Source organism: Polypterus senegalus, chromosome 9 (assembly GCF_016835505.1).
Source record: "Polypterus senegalus isolate Bchr_013 chromosome 9, ASM1683550v1, whole genome shotgun sequence".
In the NCBI taxonomy this organism is placed as follows: Eukaryota; Metazoa; Chordata; class Cladistia; order Polypteriformes; family Polypteridae; genus Polypterus; species Polypterus senegalus.
Window position 1 is genome coordinate 178,543,076 of NC_053162.1, and position 19,567 is coordinate 178,562,642.

Consider the following 19,567-nt stretch of genomic DNA (forward strand, 5'->3'; position numbering starts at 1 on the left):
GAAGGTGTGATGTCACATTTGGTAATTTCTATAGCAAGTGAAACTCAGCATTTGAGTCATCTGTGGTGGCCCCAGTTAATGACTTCATGCTCGAGTTTCCTCTCTAAAAATAAATAAACCTACGATATTCACTACTGACTTGTCCTTCAACCTGGAACAGAGCAAGAATTTATATTTTTACTAGCTATTTTTGCCCCAGTGATTGAAATGCATGGGCGTTTTATAAACAAAGAGGAGCATTTTACAGAACTATTTTATGTCGTATAGGCTCATCAATAGCAGAAAAAAATTAAAAATAAATCAGTGGTCAGGTTTAATTTACTTACTCTCATTTTTTCAAATCAAATCAGTTTTATTTGTAAAATACAATTATACACAGTGCTAAATATACAGTATTGAAATGCTTAGTTGCTGAACTACAAGAATGTGCATAAGAATATAAAAAGGCAATAAGCAGAAAATACCTAAACCCTATAAATATGAATATGTGCAATGACAGCATTATCTTATTATTATTATAAAAATATGATTTTTTTTTCTAAACATAAATTCTAAGCAGTATATTGATCCACTGAAAACCCTTTTTTTCATATAAATAAGTGGCACTTTGAAGTCAAAGACCGAGTGGACCACCTATGCCTACACAGTCACTGGTTAGTACAGGGAGATTCACTCGAAAGAGGCCCCGAATATTATGTTGTAATTCCTGTTAGGATGAAGCAATCTGAACCAAAAAAATACCCTCTATACCTTGACATCTGTGTAATCGATTGCATTACATGCAATGCTGGAAGTGGTTTCCACTTTCTGCCAGACACATTTCGACGCTGTGCTCCAGGTTCCTGAACATATCGGTTAGCGTCTCATGGGGATTAGCAGCAATTTCACGTTGGATGTTTTCCTTGAAATCTTCCACAGTGTGAGGCTTATTCCGATAGATGTGTCCTTTGAGCAGACCCCAAAGGAAGAAGTCTGGTGGTGTCAGATCTGGTGACCGTGGGGGGCCAAAGCCACTTTGAAATGTCCCTGTTGCTGAAGAAGGACTCAATTTCTGCCCTGCTCCTTGCCGATGTGTGACACATTGCTCCATCTTGCTGGAAGTAACCTTCTATTAACTCATGATCATCCAGTTGATTCTGACATCGCTTAAACGGATTGGTGATCCAGTAGGTTCGCACCATGAAGATGCGCTGCTCAATACTGTACACCACCATCTTGATGAGAAGTCGAGTGACTGAGTGAAGGGGTATGGGGATATGCACCCAGAAGTTACAAACGGAGGTTAAACGTCACAACGGCCATCTGGTGCCTGCCTCATCGCTCCGACGCGGGGGCATCCTGGCTTGTTCAAAGCTCCATACACTGAGGAGCACGTTGTTTCGTTTAGATTGCTTCTTTCTAGCGAGAGTTATTACAGAATACTGGGGGCCTCTTTCGAGTGAATCTTCCTGTATAAGTCCGCATTCAAATTACCACATTTTTGTATAATAGCGTTTATTTAAAAAAGCCAGTGATCCATAGGTCATGAAGATAAGTGTAGGAAGTCTAATAACATTGATACTGGAGATGTGGCACATATCAATGGTCGCATGGAAGCATTGCTAATGATGGGGTCCCCACGTTGACATGAGATTGAATTGTAAAAGAGACCCCTGTGTAGTGACCAATAAAAGTTAGACTGGAGAGGGACTGAGTGTCAGAGTCACAGAAAGAGAGGGGCTGATCCCAGAAAGTGAACAGGAGTAGAGAAGCCAATTTAGAGAGACATGTCCTGCTGTTAGATTTATGGTCTTTGGTGTTCAGAGTGACGAGAAATGGAGACAGGACTGTTTGTCATGGTGTTTCAGTGTTGCTCACATCCAAATCAGAGGCACAGTGTGACGGTCTGCTCCCTGGTTTCTTTGGGAAGCCTCTTGGACCCTAAACCATTGATAGTCATATACCGAGATGAGCCAGCAAATGAGGGCACACACTCGCAGCAAGGGGTAGGTGCAAAAGTGTTTGGTGCTCTCATTAACATCAATCAAAACAAAGTGATCAAAAAGTGCAGTGCATCTCATTCTTCGATAAATAAATAATCTGTAAAATACACTTGAAAGTGGATGTTAAAATATCCACATAAATATTTCCAAAAAAATTGAGGTTAAAATCACGTAGCAGGAGACTGTTACTTCAACACCTTCACAAGCCCTGGTGCATCTATTATAGAATCGACATCTCCTCTGCTTACCCCACGTGGGATCCTGCAGACGGAGGAGATTTCCTGCCAGCAGGCCACAGCCACCTTATTCTCACAGGCTTGGGTCCCTGCTGTCCTAAGGGTCCCCAGCAGGACACAGCACAGAGCCTCACTCCTCCTGCTCTCGCAGATGTTCCTTACACGCATTACATGAGAGTGGCATTGGGCCACTCCAGCTACTCCTAACAATGTTCAGCCCCCGAGTGTCGACCTACACTATTTGTAAACCGGCACAGCACCACGGACCACTTATCGCACGCAGTCCTCGAGTCTCACAAACTGTGGTCTGTCTGAGACACGATTGACTCATCCTCCTGCATATCTCGTAGCATACTCCTTAACAGGAATGGCTATTGTACAGTTATAAATTATACATTCTAGTTCTGATACCCCAAACGACATTGTCGCTTTTTCTTCCATTCACATGCGTTACCTTGCTTTGAAAATTGTGCATTACATGGTGTGATAGGAGTGAGTCATTGACATCATAAAGGTTTGGGGGCAGCCACCTGTACAGTGGAACCTCGGGTCACGACCGTAATTCGTTCCAAAACTCTGGTTGCAACCCGATTTGATCGTGACCCGAAGTAATTTTCCCTATAGGATTGTATGTAAATACAGTTAATCTGTTCCAGATCGTATGAACTGTATGTAAATATATTTTTTTAAAGATTTTTAAGCACTAAAATTGTTAATTATACCATAGAATGCACAGTGTAATAGTAAATAAAATGTAAAAACATTTAATAACACTGAGAAAACCTTGAACAGAGAAAACTAACCTTGCAAGAATTCACGTTACAGCCTTATGAACCGCTCGCTGTAAACACTTTTTTTAAGCACAGGGAAAAAAATGAACATTTGAAAAATCCGGAATTTATACAAAAACTAAACATAAACAATCAAGAAAACTAACCTTGCATTAGTCGAGTTCTGGCATGAAGGAAGTGAGGAGGAACTGGGTGGAGAGGAGATTACAGTTTTGAGGTAAAGTCTGTGACAATGCGTGTTCGCTGCATGCTCCCATCTCGCTTTCGGGAGCCCTTAAACTCGTCACCGTCGGTAATGTTAACGATGAGCACGACAGTGAGGCACTACAATGGAGCAATCGGATGGTGCAAAAAGTGCCAAGTGCTTTTATTAAAATCAACAAAACAACAATCAAAAACAAAGCCCAAATTAAATATAGTGCAGTGCTTTCAGAATCCTTCAGTAAATAAATGATCCCCTAAAAACAGAAGTGAAGTGGAGGTTAAAATCCAATAGAAAAAAGTCTTCATTAAATACAACAAGATTAAAACAATGCTCGAAGCAGTCTCTTTAAAAACAAGCCCGGTGCCTTCTTTAACTGCCTTCTCGCTGTCTCTCATTCTCTCGCTCGCTCGCTCACTCGCTCTTTCACTATCTGTCTCGCGCTTGCTCTCTCGCTCGCTCGCTGCACAGGGAATGCACAGGGAGAACACGTGCGGAAATCATTGGTGCGTACGAACCGGAAGGGAAACTGGCTTGTTTGTCACCCGAGTGTGTGGTCGTGAACAGATGCAAAAGTTTGGTGAACTTTTTGGTCGTAACCCGATTTGTACGTGGTCAGAGACGTTCGTGACACAAGGTTCCACTGTATATTTTTTTCCCGGCTGCAAAAAGTTGTTTTGAAGTACCACGATGTGCATAGAGCAGAGTCTCCAGAACAGAACTGACTTGCATTGCAGTAAGATGGCGGTTTTAACAAAGAGAATGGGAAGTGATATCGTCGGCAACAGAACCGAAAGTGACATCATTGTTCATCAACCCCAACACCCAGCCAAAAGCCCAAAAACCAATCCCCCACCCCCTGGTTTGGCGTAGAATTAATATTATTTAGGCCCTTTAGCTGTTTCCCATGTGCACGTGTGTGACAATGGGCAGAAGGGACATCTGCACAATAACAGCTGTTGCGACTTGCTGTCTTCTGAATCCTAAGTGGGATTTAAGCAGTTAAGCAAAACAATAATGAAAACAAGAATTGACATGCAGAATTCAGTTCATAGGCAAGAGCAAACAACACTCACGGAGGGAGGAAAAATCATTGCTGTGAAGGGTTAATGGCAAGAACGAGAGCAGTTAAGGACCCCAAGGGCTATAGACTTAAAATGTTATCTAAAAGTATTAAGATTAGAGCTGATATCTGCCTTAGATATGCAACCTAAAGCTGGATTTGCTGGGTGAGTGAGCCAGACCTGCTGTGTCTACGCAATAGCTGAGTGCAGAGGCTGGTGATGAGTGAAACAACCCAGTTTTGTTGTGCATACAGTTCCCGTGAAATCGAAACTAAAATTCCTTTTACATGCAATTTCACAATTGTGAAGCTCACAGAAACTTTTTTTTTTCCTTTTAAGATTTTTTTTGGCATGTAAAGCAAGTAATATTGCTCTCTTAAGTCCTCATTCACATTGCTGTGTTCCCATTTCACATTAATCACGGGTTCATCACTAGGACAGGCCGTAAGAAGGAGGCATGAACAGAATATGCCTCCCAACACTGGTATATTTCTTAAACCATTCTAAGTGCAGAAACATCCATTATCCAACCCGCTATATCCTAACTACAGGGTCACAGGGGTCTGCTGGAGCCAATCCCAGCCAACACAGGGCGCAAGGCAGGAAACAAACCCCGGGTAGGGTGCCAGCCCACCATGGGGTGTGCACACACACCAAGCTCACACTAGGGACAATTTAGGCTCACCAATGCGCACCTAACCTGCATGTCTTTGGACTGTGTGAGGAAACCCATGCAGACACGGGGAGAACATGCAAACTCCACGCAGGGAGGATCCGGGAAGCGAACAGTGCAGAAACAGGTTGGCTGAAATAAACAAGGATATACGAGGGGCGTTCAAAAAGTTTCCGCACTTTTATATTTTCGTTGGAAACAGTGAATATGTGGGGAGTCGTGATTGGTCATGTCGAAGAGTGACTAGTTCTGTCTGGCAAGCCCGGCTGCCCTTGCAGTTTAGTATAAGAGTTGTCACCCTGTGGCTGCGAAGCTTATAAATTGCACCAAAGATGAAGCAGAGTTCTGTCGTACGGTTTTTGTGGGCAAAAGGGGTGTCAGGAGTACAAATTCATCTCCGCATGTTTGCTCAGTATGGGGATAAAGTCGTGTATGAGTGGATTGAAATGTTCGAAAAGGGCCGTACAAGTGTGACAGATGTATGATGTAGAGCGCTCCAGACGTCCAACTACAGCCACGATGATGTGAAAGCAGCGGTGCATCAGTGGCTACGTACTCAACCAAAAACATTTTTGCTGATGGCATTAAAACGTTGGTACGTTTGGGAAATTGCATCACAAAGGAAGGGGACTGTGTAGAAAAGTGATGTCATTTGTTTTTGAAATTAAAGAAAACAAAAAAAAAGTATGGAAATTTTTTGAACGCCCCTCATATATTGTTTTAATGTTGACTCGACGGTCGAAATTTGTGTGTTTTAAGCGATAAAGTAGTGTGGTAGACAGTAGGATTTTAGGGACTTTCAAAACTCGACTTGACTTTTTTTTTTTTTATGAAAACCTGCAGCCACGGTGGTCCTCCAGGACCGGAGTTGGCAACTTCTGCTCTACGAGAATCGGAGTGGGCAGCAGAAGTGATTCAAAGACATTGCTTTCTAGCAGACCCTAGCCATAGAACATCTTAAATGACAACACATGATTTATTAAGTAGGGCTTTAGGAACTGGGCCTCCTATATGCACCCACCTATGGTTTGTTGCTTAAGGATTGGATTCTTAAACCATCTAATGTCATATACAGTATTTTACCCAGACTGGCCTTATTCTCATTTTGAGCGACCACCAAGAAACAGGCAGACTAAGAGAGTTAGTGAGTGAGCGTTGATCTTTGTGGATGATGGTTGTCATTGCTGGCTGACACACTTATTTTAATCTCTCTTACCTTTATACCAGAACCACAGTGTTGGTGGCTTGGTTGCTACAATTGTTCCATTACAGGTAGCAGCTCAGAGAAGTTAAGCCAAATGACACCTTTTATTGGCTAACTAGAAAGATTACAATATTGCCCGAAGAAGGGGCCTGAGTGGCCTCAAAAGCTCGCATATTATAATCTTTCTAGTTAGCCAATTAAAGGGGTCATTTGGCTTAACTTCTCACTACATCCGTAATGGCTAACACGGTACGATGCCCTAGTACTACAGGTAGTAGCTCTGAAAATCTGTGAGTACATTGGTTTCATCAAACATGAGATATGGTACTAGTTAACTTGCCACAGAGTAGAAATGGAAGAAATTACTATGGTGCTGCTTATTTTCCACCTTTTGCAACGTGGTGTTTGGTTTTGACTCTTTTTCCTCAGCTCTGTGTAAAATGTTACTTTCTGCAACCTTCTTTGACATTTGCCTATATCTTGCGATTTTCTTATAAACCAAAATTCACAAGTTGTCATTCTTATACAGTACTCTGTTTATGATTCAATAACTGAAATTAGTGCAGAAAAAAAAGCAGAAGAGGATTTAAACATGGTATGAAAGTAGACGCTGTATAGCGCCCGACCCGGCACAGACTCACACAGAGCCACGTGTACAAATAACACAAAAGTTTTATTTTTCTTCTTCACGTCTTCCCCGTGAACCCTCCAGCCACAACACAGTCCCAAAAACACAACTCACAGACCACACACTTCCTCTGGCACCACCACTCCTTCCAGGCAATCTCGTCCTCTTCCTCCCGATTCTGGCCCTGAGTGGTGGTTGCTTGTTCCTTTTATGGCCCACCCGGAAGTGTTTCAGGTGCTTGATCACCTCTTTCCAATTGCACTCCCGGGTGGGGCTGAAGATTAGTCCGGCTGGGCTCAGGGGCCCATGCTGCGCCCCCTGGCAGCCACCCCAGATCCCCACAGGGTTGTGGAGAACTCCCATCTATTATGGAACCCTGTGGGAAACTGAGACACTATCGTCAACCAGGGTGGCTGCCACCAAGTGTCCCGGGGGAGATACTGAGGAGCCCATGTCTACTCCCCTGGAACATAAGCAGAAGGAGTGTCCCGGCTGGGCATGGGACCCCCAGCCCCCTGCTACAATGGAAAATAACCTAATTATTAGTGTTTTTTTATTTAGTAGAAGCTGTTATCGAACGTGGCTTAAAAAAGTAAAAACCATAACACAGCTGAGTGATTCAAAAGGACAAGGTTATCAAGCAGTAGAGAGCATAATTCAAAGTATGCCCCAGTTCGTGCCAAGGCTAGATTTACACGATGACACGGACTGAACCTATGACCATGACATCACCATAGCCTTGCTGGGACAGCCCCAGGTGGATTCTGGCTCTACACACCGAGCAGTGCCAAGAAATTTCACTGTTTAGTTTCTTAATGTCCAGAAAAGTGTAATTGAAACCCAACTCTTCCTGGTTGTTAACTTCATATGAAAAGTAGCATGAATTTGGAGTTCTGGCTGGAATTAAATTAGTCAATATAGTAGTAGTCGTAGCAGCAGCAGTAATGTCACATGGAGTGAGTACATTGAAAATTTCTGAAATGCTGTGCTGCAGCCTTATGCTAAAATTGTTTACATTTTCCCCTCTTCAAGCAACACTTGATGCTCCGGAAAGACAAAGTAAAAATTTGCTAAAACCAAATTTAACCCAAGTGTTCAGACCCTTTGCTATGACAATGTGGCTCTTTTGCATCCCATTCTATTAATCATCATTAAGATGTTTCTACACCTTGTTTGGAGTCTATAGAAGGTCCACAGGTGAGCAGAACCTAAGCCACGAGGACAGTGGAATTGCCTGCAGACCTTGAAGACAATTAAAGATTCTGAGAGCACAGAAATATGTTAGTAACAAGCTGAACTCTTCCTAGCGCTGGCTGCCTGGCCGAACTGAGCAACTTTGGGGAGAAGAGTCTTCGTAAGTGAGAGATGACCATGAACCCCAGTGGTCTCTCTGAATGACCTCCAGAGAGCCTGTGTGGATATGTCAGAAACTTCCAGAAGGATAACCACCACTGCAACATGTCACTAGTAGTAACACAACTAGGCACTGGGCTGTATTCTTACATCAGAGAAGTACAGGGTGGTCCAGATCTAGTTATGCAATTATGAAAAGGCAAACGCATCGCACCCGATGCTCGACTAACAACCGTCTCCCCGCCATTTTGGAATGCAGGGCAGGTGCTGCCATCTATCAGCAACAAAAATAAGTTTTTGTGAATTCTCTATGTAATAAACTTAAGTTATAGCGTAATAAAAAAACTGCATAATTAGATCTGGACCACCCAATACTTAATTAGGACTGTTTATTGTTTGTGAAATGGGACATTTGAACTTGCTGTATTTTTTTTCATTACAATTTAAATTTATTAGGACTCTGAGTCGGTACATTTTTGCCGACTCCAACCCCGACTCCAGATACCCAAAATTCTCTCAGACTCCACAGCCCTGCTTTTCAGCGCCAAGGAACATGTTTGTTTGGCAGGATCTCAGGTCTCACCTTGGCCCCTGTGTGAACCCTGGGCTGTGCCATGTGAGAGTCTGCTGTGCCGAATCGAAGTTATTCATGTGTTTAATGGGCCGTCTGACTCTTGTGTGGCCAAAAGGGAAAAACAAAATGTCATGCTTTATATTCTGCAAATACTGTCTTTAAGAAGGGGCGTCTAGTCATATATTTAGTGTGTAGATATATAAAGTGTCATATTTCTTTTCAGTGTTGTGCCGATGATACACAGGTTTATATTCCTGTTTGTAATTAATCAGCTGCACAATAGTCTGTTTGAACTAAGATCCTGGAGGGCTGACTATTTTCTTGATCTCAATCAAAATGAAACAGAAGTGCTGAAGGCTGGTCCCCCTGCCAAAGCTCAAATTAGTTTCAAACTTCTCGTCTCTTTCACTGACTTTTACAAAACTCAAGTCCGTAATCTTGTCATTTTTGACTGTCACTTCTCTTTTGAGAAACATATACACTGTATACTCTCTAGTAAAGAGTTGCTTTTTCCAGCTTTGTTTTTTTTTTAGCTAAGGTCAATCCTTTAGGGATCTTGAGAACGCTCCTCACGCTTTTATCTTTTCTCGACTTGATTACTGCAACTCGTCATATTCTGGGATCATCCATCCATTATCCAACTCGCTATATCCTAACTACAGGGTCACGGGGGTCTGCTGGAGCCAATCCCAGCCAACACAGGGCGCAAGGCAGGAAACAAACCCCCGGGCAGGGCGCCAGCCCACCGCCCCCAGGGCGCACATACCCACCCACACAAAAGGGACAATTTAGAATCGCCAATCCACCTAACTCTGCATGTCTTTGGACTGTGGGAGGAAACCCACGCAGACACTGGGAGAACATGCAAACTCCACGCAGGGAGGACCCGGGAAGTGAACCCGGGTCTCCTAACCGCGAGACAGCAGCGCCACCACTGTGCCGCCCATATTCTGGGATCAGCAAATCCCTGATGTGCAAGTTGCAGTTGGTTCAGAATGCTGCTGCCCGTATTTTTTTGGTTCTGTTTCTCCAATATTAGCTTCTTTACACTTGTTGCCTGTTAGTTTCATGGTGGGGTGTCTGCTCTTGCCTGTTTATCTGAATTGTGTGTTTAACACTTCGCCATCCAGAGAGCTTTGATCGAGCTACAGGTCAGTTGTCTCCTACAGGGAGTGCAGAATTATTAGGCAAGTTGTATTTTTGAGGATTAATTTTAATATGGAACAAACACAGTGCTATCAGTCAATCCAAAATGTTAATAAACCTGAAACCTGAATGTTTTACAACGGAAATGTGAGTGTGAACATCATCAGGGGAATACATATGTGCGCACAATTATTAGGCAACTATTAGTGTGCAGATTTATTATGCAACTAAAGGAAAATGAAAATTTTCCCATCTCACTTGTTTATTTTCATCTGTTATAGTGAGAATAATAAACAAACACCTCAAAATTTACAAATAAACATCTCTGACATTTCAAAAAAAATCAATCAATCAATCAATGACCAATATAGCCACCCTTCTTTCCAATAACAGTCATAAGCCTTTCCATTCATGGAGTCTGTCAGTTTCTTGATCTGTTGACGATCAGCTTTTTGTGGAGCAGTGACTACAGCCTCCCAGACATTCTTCAGAGAGGTGTATTGTTTTTCTCCCCCGTAAATCTAGCGTTTAAGAAGTGCCCACAAGTTCTCGATAGGGTTTAGGTCAGATGAGGAAGGGGGCCATGTCATTATTCCTTCATCTTTAAGGCCTTTACTGGCTGGCCACGCAGTGGAGAACTTCAATGCAAGTGATGGAGCATTGGCCTGCATAAAAATCATGGTCTTTTCCTGTATCACTGTTTGAAGAAAGTGTCTTGAAAAACTGGCAGTAGGTTTGGGAGTTGATTTTGAGTTCATCTTCAATGCAAAAGGTCCAACTAGCTCATCTTTAAAAATACCAGCTCATACCAGTACCCCACCTCCACGTTGGAGTGGAGCTCTGTGCCCATTACTGATCCACAGGTCCATCCATCTGGTCCATCAAGAGTCACTCTCATCTCATCGGTCCATAAAACCTTTGAAAAAAATCTGTCTTCAGATATTTCTTGGCCCAGTTTTGACGTTTCAACTTATGTTTCTTGTTCAGTGGTGGTTGGGTTTCAGCCCTCCTTACCTTGGCCATGTCTTTGAGCACTGAACACCTTGTACTTCTGGGCACTCCAGGTAGGTTGCAGCTCTGGAATATGAAAGTACTGGAGGATAATGGGTTCCTGGTAGCTTCACGTTTGATTCTTCTCAAATCTTTGGCAGCTAATTTGCGTCTTTTGTTCTCAACACGTTTCTTGCGACCCTGTTGACTATTTGCAACAAAATGTTTGATGGTTCTGTGATCTTCCAAAAGTGCTGCATCCCTCTGAAAGACTTTTTACAATTTTTGACTTTTCAGAGTCAGTTAAATCTCTTTTTTGGCCCATTTTGCCTGAGGAAAACTAGCTGCCTAATAATTCTGCACACCTTGATATAGGGTGTTGATCTCCTTAGGCCACACCCTCCCTCATTACACAAATACACATCACCTGACGTGCTTAAATCCAATAAGCATTCAAGTTAATACAGCTTGGAGTTGGAATATACGCATTAAAAATGATGATATGGTCAAAATACTCACTTGCCTAATAATTGTGCACACAGTGTATGGTCCCTCACACCAAAGTGAAAAACTAAGGGGCACAGCTGCTGCACCTCATTGCATTAAGGTGTCACCCTCAACTGAGCTGTTTAAAGTGAGATTGAAGACACATTTCTATTCTGTAGCTTCCAGTGACCTTCACTGGCACTGATGGATTCCCTACTCTTAGTCATCTTTCCTTTCTTTAACTTGCTGCTGGCTGTATTTCACTTTATTGTACTTTATTTCTATTTGTGATCATTGTCATTGATTATCATATGTCATGGGGTTTCTGGAAAGGGGTGTGTGGTGCTCCTGGTATCTCTGTAAAAGAGCGAAGGTCCAAGTCTTTAGAGTCCTGGTGCTTCCTGTGTGTGAGACATGGATGCTATCCAGTGACCTGAGATGAAGACTCAACTCCTTTGGTGTCTCTTCAGATTTGACTTTGTGTTTCTTAGCTGACAGGAGTGAAGCCCGGTGTGGTCTTCTGCTTTTGTAGCCCATCTCTTCGAGGTTTTGGCTTGTTGTGCATTCTGAGATGCTTTTCTGCCCACCACATTTGTACAGAGTGGTTGTCTGCATTACTGTAGCCTTTTTGTGAGCTTGAGCCAGTCTGGCCGTTCTCCTGTGTCCTGTCACATTAACAATCTAAGTTTAAGGTGACACTTTCCTGTCTCTGTAACTTGGTTAAACGTGTCACTTTTTACAGCTACCTGTGTGCATCTTTTTTGTATTTCACATCTCTGCCTGGATAATTTTATATAACAACTTTTATAGTCTGTCTGAAGTTTACATAACACTTATTGTCTGCTGCTGTGAATCCTTATGATACCTCAGCTTTCACATCTATCTGTTTCACTTTTAACCCTTTGTGTCTTACATCTATCTCCCCTGCTGAATTACAGTACGTCTGTTTCTATAATATTTTATCTTACAGTCTGTCGGCTCTCTTAAACTGTTATATAACAACTTTTATATTTGCCCCTCCTAATCTTTATTATGGAGCTTGTTTTATATAAATCTTTTTTTGCTGATTCCTTAAAATATGGTGCCTTTAATGTCTGCTATTCTGATTCTTTACTAAAGAGGGCAGTGTTTCCCACAAAAAAATCTGAACTAGCAGCTGGGGCACCCAAGTTTGGGTGGATGGGGGTCTAATGTCACTGTTTTGTTCACATGACCATGTCTGTTATATGTTGGTGTTTTAAAGCTACATTTTTTTGTGGGTTAATTTGTGCATATATCTAAATTAGCGATGTAATGGTTATGATTGGTTACTACTGTTTTAAATAGTGCTGATCTAGGTAATTCAAATTGATTATTTAAAATTATTTAAAAATATATATGTTTCAATTGAAAAGTTTATCTGAATAAAAACAAGTATTTAAACAGAAAAATATCCATCCATCCATCCATTTTCTAACCCGCTGAATCCGAACACAGGGTCACGGGGGGTCTGCTGGAGCCAATCCCAGCCAACACAGGGCACAAGGCAGGAACCAATCCTGGGCAGGGTACCAACCCACCGCAGGACACACACAAACACACACTAGGGCCAATTTAGAATCGCCCATCCACCTAACCTGCATGTCTTTGGACTGTGAGAGGAAACCCACGCAGACACGAGGAGAACATGCAAACTCCACGCAGGGAGGACCCGGGAAGCGAACCTGGGTCTCCTAACTGCGAGGCAGCAGCGCTACCACTGCGCCACCATGTGCTGCCTACAGAAAAATATAGTAAAGAAAAAAAAAAATACTGAAAGTATCCACTTTAATAAAAAAATAAGTGTCTGTTTATCTGTGTTCCCACCTGGTTAAAATATCACATGGTGCACCACAAACCTTTGTAGTAATACAATGCATTGCATTTTTCATTTCAACAAATGGCGCATCACAAACATTAACACAGTTCTTACAAATCCCACACCAAATGGCATATAACAGAGACATATGCGTGGTTGGTGTATCACAAAAATTTGCAGTACTGCATTTTTTACTACAGATGTTTGAGATGTGCCATCTGTTGAAATGAGAAATACAATACCTTTCATTACTACATGCACACAGCCGTTGCTGTATGGATGCTTTCTAGGCACCGCTGGCCTTTGCTCCCCGTTTTTTTCAAGGGATATAAAACACAAAACATCAGCCAGACAAGCCTGTCTTCTTTTTGGGAGCTAAAATTCACTTGTTGTTCTGCATTATAAGTTTTGTAGACTGAATGCTCATTGGTTTTTAAACACAGAACCCTATGATTTAAGACAAAATTGAATCGCAGACTGGTTGGACTGAGTCGCTAGGGTGCGGGTGCTGCCTCAAACTCACTAAAATTATTTAAATGAAGTGTGTGACGGAAAAGTCATGTAACCTGTTTAAAAAAGTCAGTTATTTGACAGTATCCATCCATATAGTATACTGCTAGTATAAGACAGCCATACACAGTCTTTGTGAATGATTACACTGTGATAATTGTATCTCAGGTTAAGAAATTAAACTGTCATAGAAATAGCCTTTTGCTTAAGTAAAAATTTGTAGAGTGACAGAGTATTTATATTTGTCTCTTAAGTAAATCATGTTTTTCTCACAGTTAATTTTTAACATAAGCATTCCTGCCATTTATTCTGAACTGTAGATAATTTACATGAGAAAACGCAGAGTGCTTTTTTTTATTTTTAAATTATGTTTTGTGCCGTGAATGACGAGCCCATTCTGGGTTACTAAATGCAAAGAGTTTAGCAGTGACACCTAGTGGTGAAAATCGATTACTTTTTTAAAACTGATTTTTTATTTTTCTTCCTCCTCCTTCTTGTTTTCATGTTAACTTAGACCACCCAACGCTGGAGCCAAGACACTTTGTTGATGAGAAGAGTGTAAATGAGAACCACAGCGATTACATGTTTCTAGAGTGCATCAAGTTCATTAATGAGGTGAGGAACTTGTGAAGATTTTAGCTTTATTTTGCATTGTCCGATACTAAAATGGCTATCAGCTTCAAAGTGGCTTGAAGTTCTCTGTAGTTTGAGTAAAAGTTGCTCATCATTGTTAGTAAACCTCTTCTATGTCACCGGTGTGCATGTAAACAATCGAGATGGAGCCAGTTCTGGAAGGTAGGAACCAGATATGGGAAGGGCCCACACGTGCACACATCCTGGCTCAGTTTTGAGATGCCAGTTAATCTAAGAGTTGTAGCCTTTGGGATGTGGGAAGAAAGCCCATGCAGATTGGGAGAAAACCTGCAAACCACACAGAGCATACTTGTGTAACTACAGGTTGAGCCAAAAAGAAGTACCACATTTTGAACATTTATTCTACAAAAACAGTACAAGATAAAATCCATTTCATTATAACACAAGTAAGGGTTTATGAAATAGATTATTTTCACTGTGTTTCAAAATTGATGTCTTCAAGGTGATGGTCATCATTAGTGATACACCCTTCAAGGTGATTTCTGAATTCTCGCATGTCTCGTGCGGCGAATAGCGTCCTTGAGGGCTTCAGGGTTTTGAGGTCGGTGTGCGTAGACCTTTGACTTGAGAGAGAAATCACACAGAGCGAGATCAGGCCAACGTGAAGGCCATCTGACATCGCCGAAGATGAGCTTCCCCAGAAACATCACCCGCAAAATTTGCATGGATCTCCACGCCATATGAGCTGTTGCTCCATCCTGTTGACACCAGGCATCCACCACATCTATTTCTTCTAGTTGGGGCTGCAAAAAGTCTCAGTGTAACATTCTGAAGTGACGCTGGCCGTTGTCCATTAAAAAAGTAAGGACCTACAATGCCAAATTCTGCAACGGCACACCAAATTCTAACACGCTGACTGTGCAGCGGTTTTCTGGTAAAGTTCACGAGGGTTGGTTTCAGCCCAGTATCAAAAGTTTTGCTTATTTAAGCAACCATTCAAGTGGAAATGTGTCTCGTGGCTGCACATGACAATGACATCTCGATGAACGGCCTGCAGAATGTTGGCACACTGCTCTCTACGGCTCTCCCGCCATTTTGTACGACTGGAAATTAAGGTCCTCATGAAAAATCAAAGACGTGTTGGAAATAATAATAATAATAATAGTACATTTTGTTTATATAGTGCCTTTCCCACGCTCAAGGCCTAAGGCAAAAGCAGGTTTGTGCGCTGAACATCTAGGAGAATGCAGAATGCCTTTACAGCTTAGATGTTTTCAGGCATTCTCAGTGTCCGAGGACGGCCAGGAAATTTTCTGTTCAATGTTGTACCCCTCTGTCTAAATTTAGCCATCTAATGCGCTAAACTACACGTGTTAAATTATAGTTGGATATATCACAAGATTATGTATCGTTCATCTTTTTAAGCTGCATAGTTTATTATAGAGTCCCCCTTGGCAGCATAAGACACAAACAAACTAAATGGTAAGTCAATCCATTGAAGGGCCCACTCACGCACAATCCAGCATGGTACAGTCAACTGAACATGAATGTCTTGAGGGATTTGGGAGGAAATCCCATACAGGGGCACAGAACATGCAGACCCCACACAGACAGCTATCTGGCATAGATAGATGGGATTCAAGTTGATGGATCTGTAAGACTGCTCTTCCTAGGCCACATACCACCTACTCCTGTCTCATCTGTAATTCAAATTGTCCATAAATGCTGAAATAATGGAGCCAAACGTGGACTGAACCATAAATGTTAGGTTACACCTTAAAGGCAAGATGGCAGGGTTATGTATTGATTTGAAGCTTTAGTCGACGACCATGTTACAAGCAGATTGAGTCTCTCCTGGTTGCATCAGGCAGAAACAACTCCTAAGTGAGGCACCAGTCCATTTCTGGACCCACTCATTCACACACCCAGACTGCAACATTTTGGAATTGCCATTTAACCAGGTTGCAGTTTACTGTAAGTCACGACGTGTTGTTTTGTTAAATAAAGCTATGAATTAAACTGTTTCAAGTGTCAAGACGTCATGCTGGGCTTGACCCTAAACTGGGGTATTTTCAGTTATAAGCTGTGGACCACCAGGGCGTGTACAGCTGCTGTAACCTGACACAGACAGACACGAGTTTGCCACCCAACTCACCTTTTATTTCCAGTGGGGCAGCCATTTTTCTTTGCTACCCACTATAGATCACAGTACATAGTACCAGCATGCAATGCTCAGTCCATTCTTTCTCCTTCTTCCTTCTCTGTTTCTTAGACGACTCCACTCCTCTCCCAGCAAGCATCATCTTCCTTCCAAACCTCCCTCCCTCCCGACTCTGGCTCCCCAAATGGAGTGAGGCGGCTCCTTTTATGCAGGTCCTGGGTGTGTTCCAGGTGGCTCCACCAGTATTACCGGGAATCACTCCCAGGTGTCTCTGGAGGTCCACTATAGGGCTTTGCAGCTCCCCCTGGTGGCCCCCACGGACCCCAACAGGGCTGCAGCAAATTTCCAGCTCCTGGAAATTCCCTGTGGGAATCCACAGCCACTCAATAGGACAGCCCTACTATGTCCCAGGGGGGATGTATTGCCTCACCGGTGCACTCTCTCCCGGTCCTTCCATCCACGTGGCATCCCGGCTGGGTAATGGCTGAGGTCGGCCGTCACAAAGCAAACACCATGATTCCTGATTTCCTTAATGTTCATTCTTTGCCTTATCTTCTTCTTCTATAATATGCTACCGTGGCTGTTCGTTTGTCTGTCCTGGATTTTAAATCACCTGTCGCTTGCAAACCGTTTGACCTATTAACCTGAAATTTGGTACACATGTACTACGTGATGTCTACTATCCGCTTTCTGGGTGATGATTGACCTCCAAGATTATTCCTCTTTTTATTTTTATTTTATTTTATTGTAGAATCAACTCTCGGCTGCGGCCGTGCGGCGCATACGTACGGGCGCTGTTCTCATTCGATAGCACTTTCGCTGTCACTTCCCCTACATCTTCATATTTTAAATCATTCTTGAGGCAGATTGAAGACTTAAGTGAAAAAATAAGGAAGACATACTAAGTAATTGCAACACAAATACGGACTTAATCAGTCTGAACACGAAAAGATGCTGACGAAAGAAGAGAAGAAGCGGGCCGCTAGGGTGGAGAAAAGAAGAGCTGATCAGGAAAGAATCAAGCGCATCAACCTTTGAGCAAACGAATGATAAACGTACAGAGAAATAGTATGAAATGTATTAGTCAAGTGTCTTCACTGCACGTTATTGTTATAGCAGTGCGCCATTACTGGTTTTACATACTTACCTATATTTGGGTGGAGTGGTGGCTCTGAGGCTACGGCTCTGCACTGGTATCCAGAAGGTTGCTGGTTTGAATCCCTGTTACTGGCAAAAGAGATCCTACTCTGCTGGGCCCTTGAGCAAGGCCTATAACCTGAAATTGCTCCAGGGGCTCAGTACACAGGCCGACCCTGCATTCTGACCCCCAGGGGTATGCAAAAAATAATAAATTCCAAATACACAAAATTTGTATAAGGTGAAATAAATAACAACAAATTTCAACAACAAGTCTGAATAGTTCTCATTCTTACTATTTACCACAATTAAAACAAGACTCCTTTAATAAGCTCTTATGAGCAATGAGAAAACAGGCAAGTCCTGTGACCTGCTCGGGGAGTTATGCCTTTTAACCACTGCATTTACTTTGTGCCTTTTGACTTGTCACACAATAAACATTTCTCATGAAAATCCCCTGGCAGCCTCGTTTATTTATAAAGCTTACGAAAATGAAAGCAAAAGCAGAGAATTGTAAAATCTTTCCAGCGTGCCTCTCTGCCTGTTTGTGATGATGCAGTTATTCCTTTCACTTTAAAGGAAACAGGGGTGAACAAACGGAGGCCTCTCGCACATCAAACAAAAAAGGTGGCATCTGAGGGCAGATTTCGGTACACACTCCCTTTGTGGAAAAGCGAGATGACATTTGAAACCTATCAAGTTTAAACCCTGTTAATCTGATTCAGGAACACGGAGGGCTGGAGACTATAGTAGCAGCATCATTAGAACACTCCAGACGAGAACAGGCCATTCAGCCCAACAAAGCTCGCCAGTCCTATCCACTTATTTTTTTCCAATAAAACATCAAGTCGAATTTTGAAAGTCCCCAAAGTCCTACTGTCAGCCACACTACTTGGTTGCTTATTCCAAGTGTCTATGGTTCTTTGTTTAAAGAAAAACCTCCTAATGTTTGTATGAAATTCACCCTTAACAAGTTTACAACTGTGTCCCTGTGTTCTTGAACTCATTTTAAAATGACAGTCTCGGTCCATTGGACTAATTCCCTTCATTCACTTCAGTCAGGTCTCCTCTTAATCTTCTTTTGCTTAAACTGTAAAGGCTCAGCTCTTTTAATTGTTCCTCGTAATTCATCCCCTGTAGCCCTGGAATCAGCCTAGTCACTCTTCTCTGGACCTTCTCTAGTGCTGTTATGTCCTTTTTGTAATCTGGAGACCAAAACTGCACCCAGTACTCCAGATGAGGCCCCACCAGTGTGTTATAAAGCTTGAGCAGAACCTCCTGTGACTTGCACTACACACTTCAAGGCGCTATATAGCCTGACATTCTGTTTGCCTTCTGAACACTGTCAGGAAGTCGATAGCTTTGAGTCCACTCCTAAATCCTTCTCATAAGGTGTCCTCTCGATTTTCTGACCACCCATTGTGCATTCCAACCTCACATTTTGACTTTTTATGTGTAATTCTTGTTACTTATTTTCCTATCATGTATCGGGATGGAACGAAGTGGCTCTGGGCAGAGGCATTCACAGGGCGCACACACATCCAAACTTCCTCTCATTGAGGCAATTTTGAATCCACAATTAACCCAATCTACACATTTTGGGGATGTGGGAAGAAAACCCTCAGAAATTTTGAGAACATGCTAACTTCATACAGACAACTGCTGGGTTAGGATTCATAAGAATGTAAAAAAATTTGACACATGCGAGGAGACGATTCAGTCCCATCAAGCACGTTTGTTTAGCTGATAGCTAAGCTGTTCATCCAGATGCTTCTTAAAGGTTGTCAAGGTTTCTGCCTCAACTCCATGTCTTGGTAGTTTGTTTCTGTTTCCCACAACTCTCTGTGTAAAGAAGTGCTTCCGGGCTTCAGTCTGAAATGCACCTTCCCTTAATTTCAGCTGGTGTCCTTGTGTGCTTTGAACTCATGTCTCCACGCCTGTCTGTGTTGGGTTTGGGCGGCAGTGCGCCCCCTGCATTCCACAAGTTCAAGGCAGACAT

The 19,567-nt window shown here is 42.5% G+C and overlaps 1 protein-coding gene across 1 annotated transcript in view; it reads left to right on the forward strand.

The window, feature by feature from the left end:
* Positions 1-19,567, forward strand: part of ptpa (protein phosphatase 2 phosphatase activator) — a 211,175-nt gene that overhangs the window by 64,367 nt on the left and 127,241 nt on the right. The window contains exon 8 of the mRNA XM_039764421.1: positions 14,191-14,291. Within this exon, the coding sequence (XP_039620355.1) occupies positions 14,191-14,291 (101 nt within the window). The remainder of the gene's footprint in view (positions 1-14,190; positions 14,292-19,567) is intronic.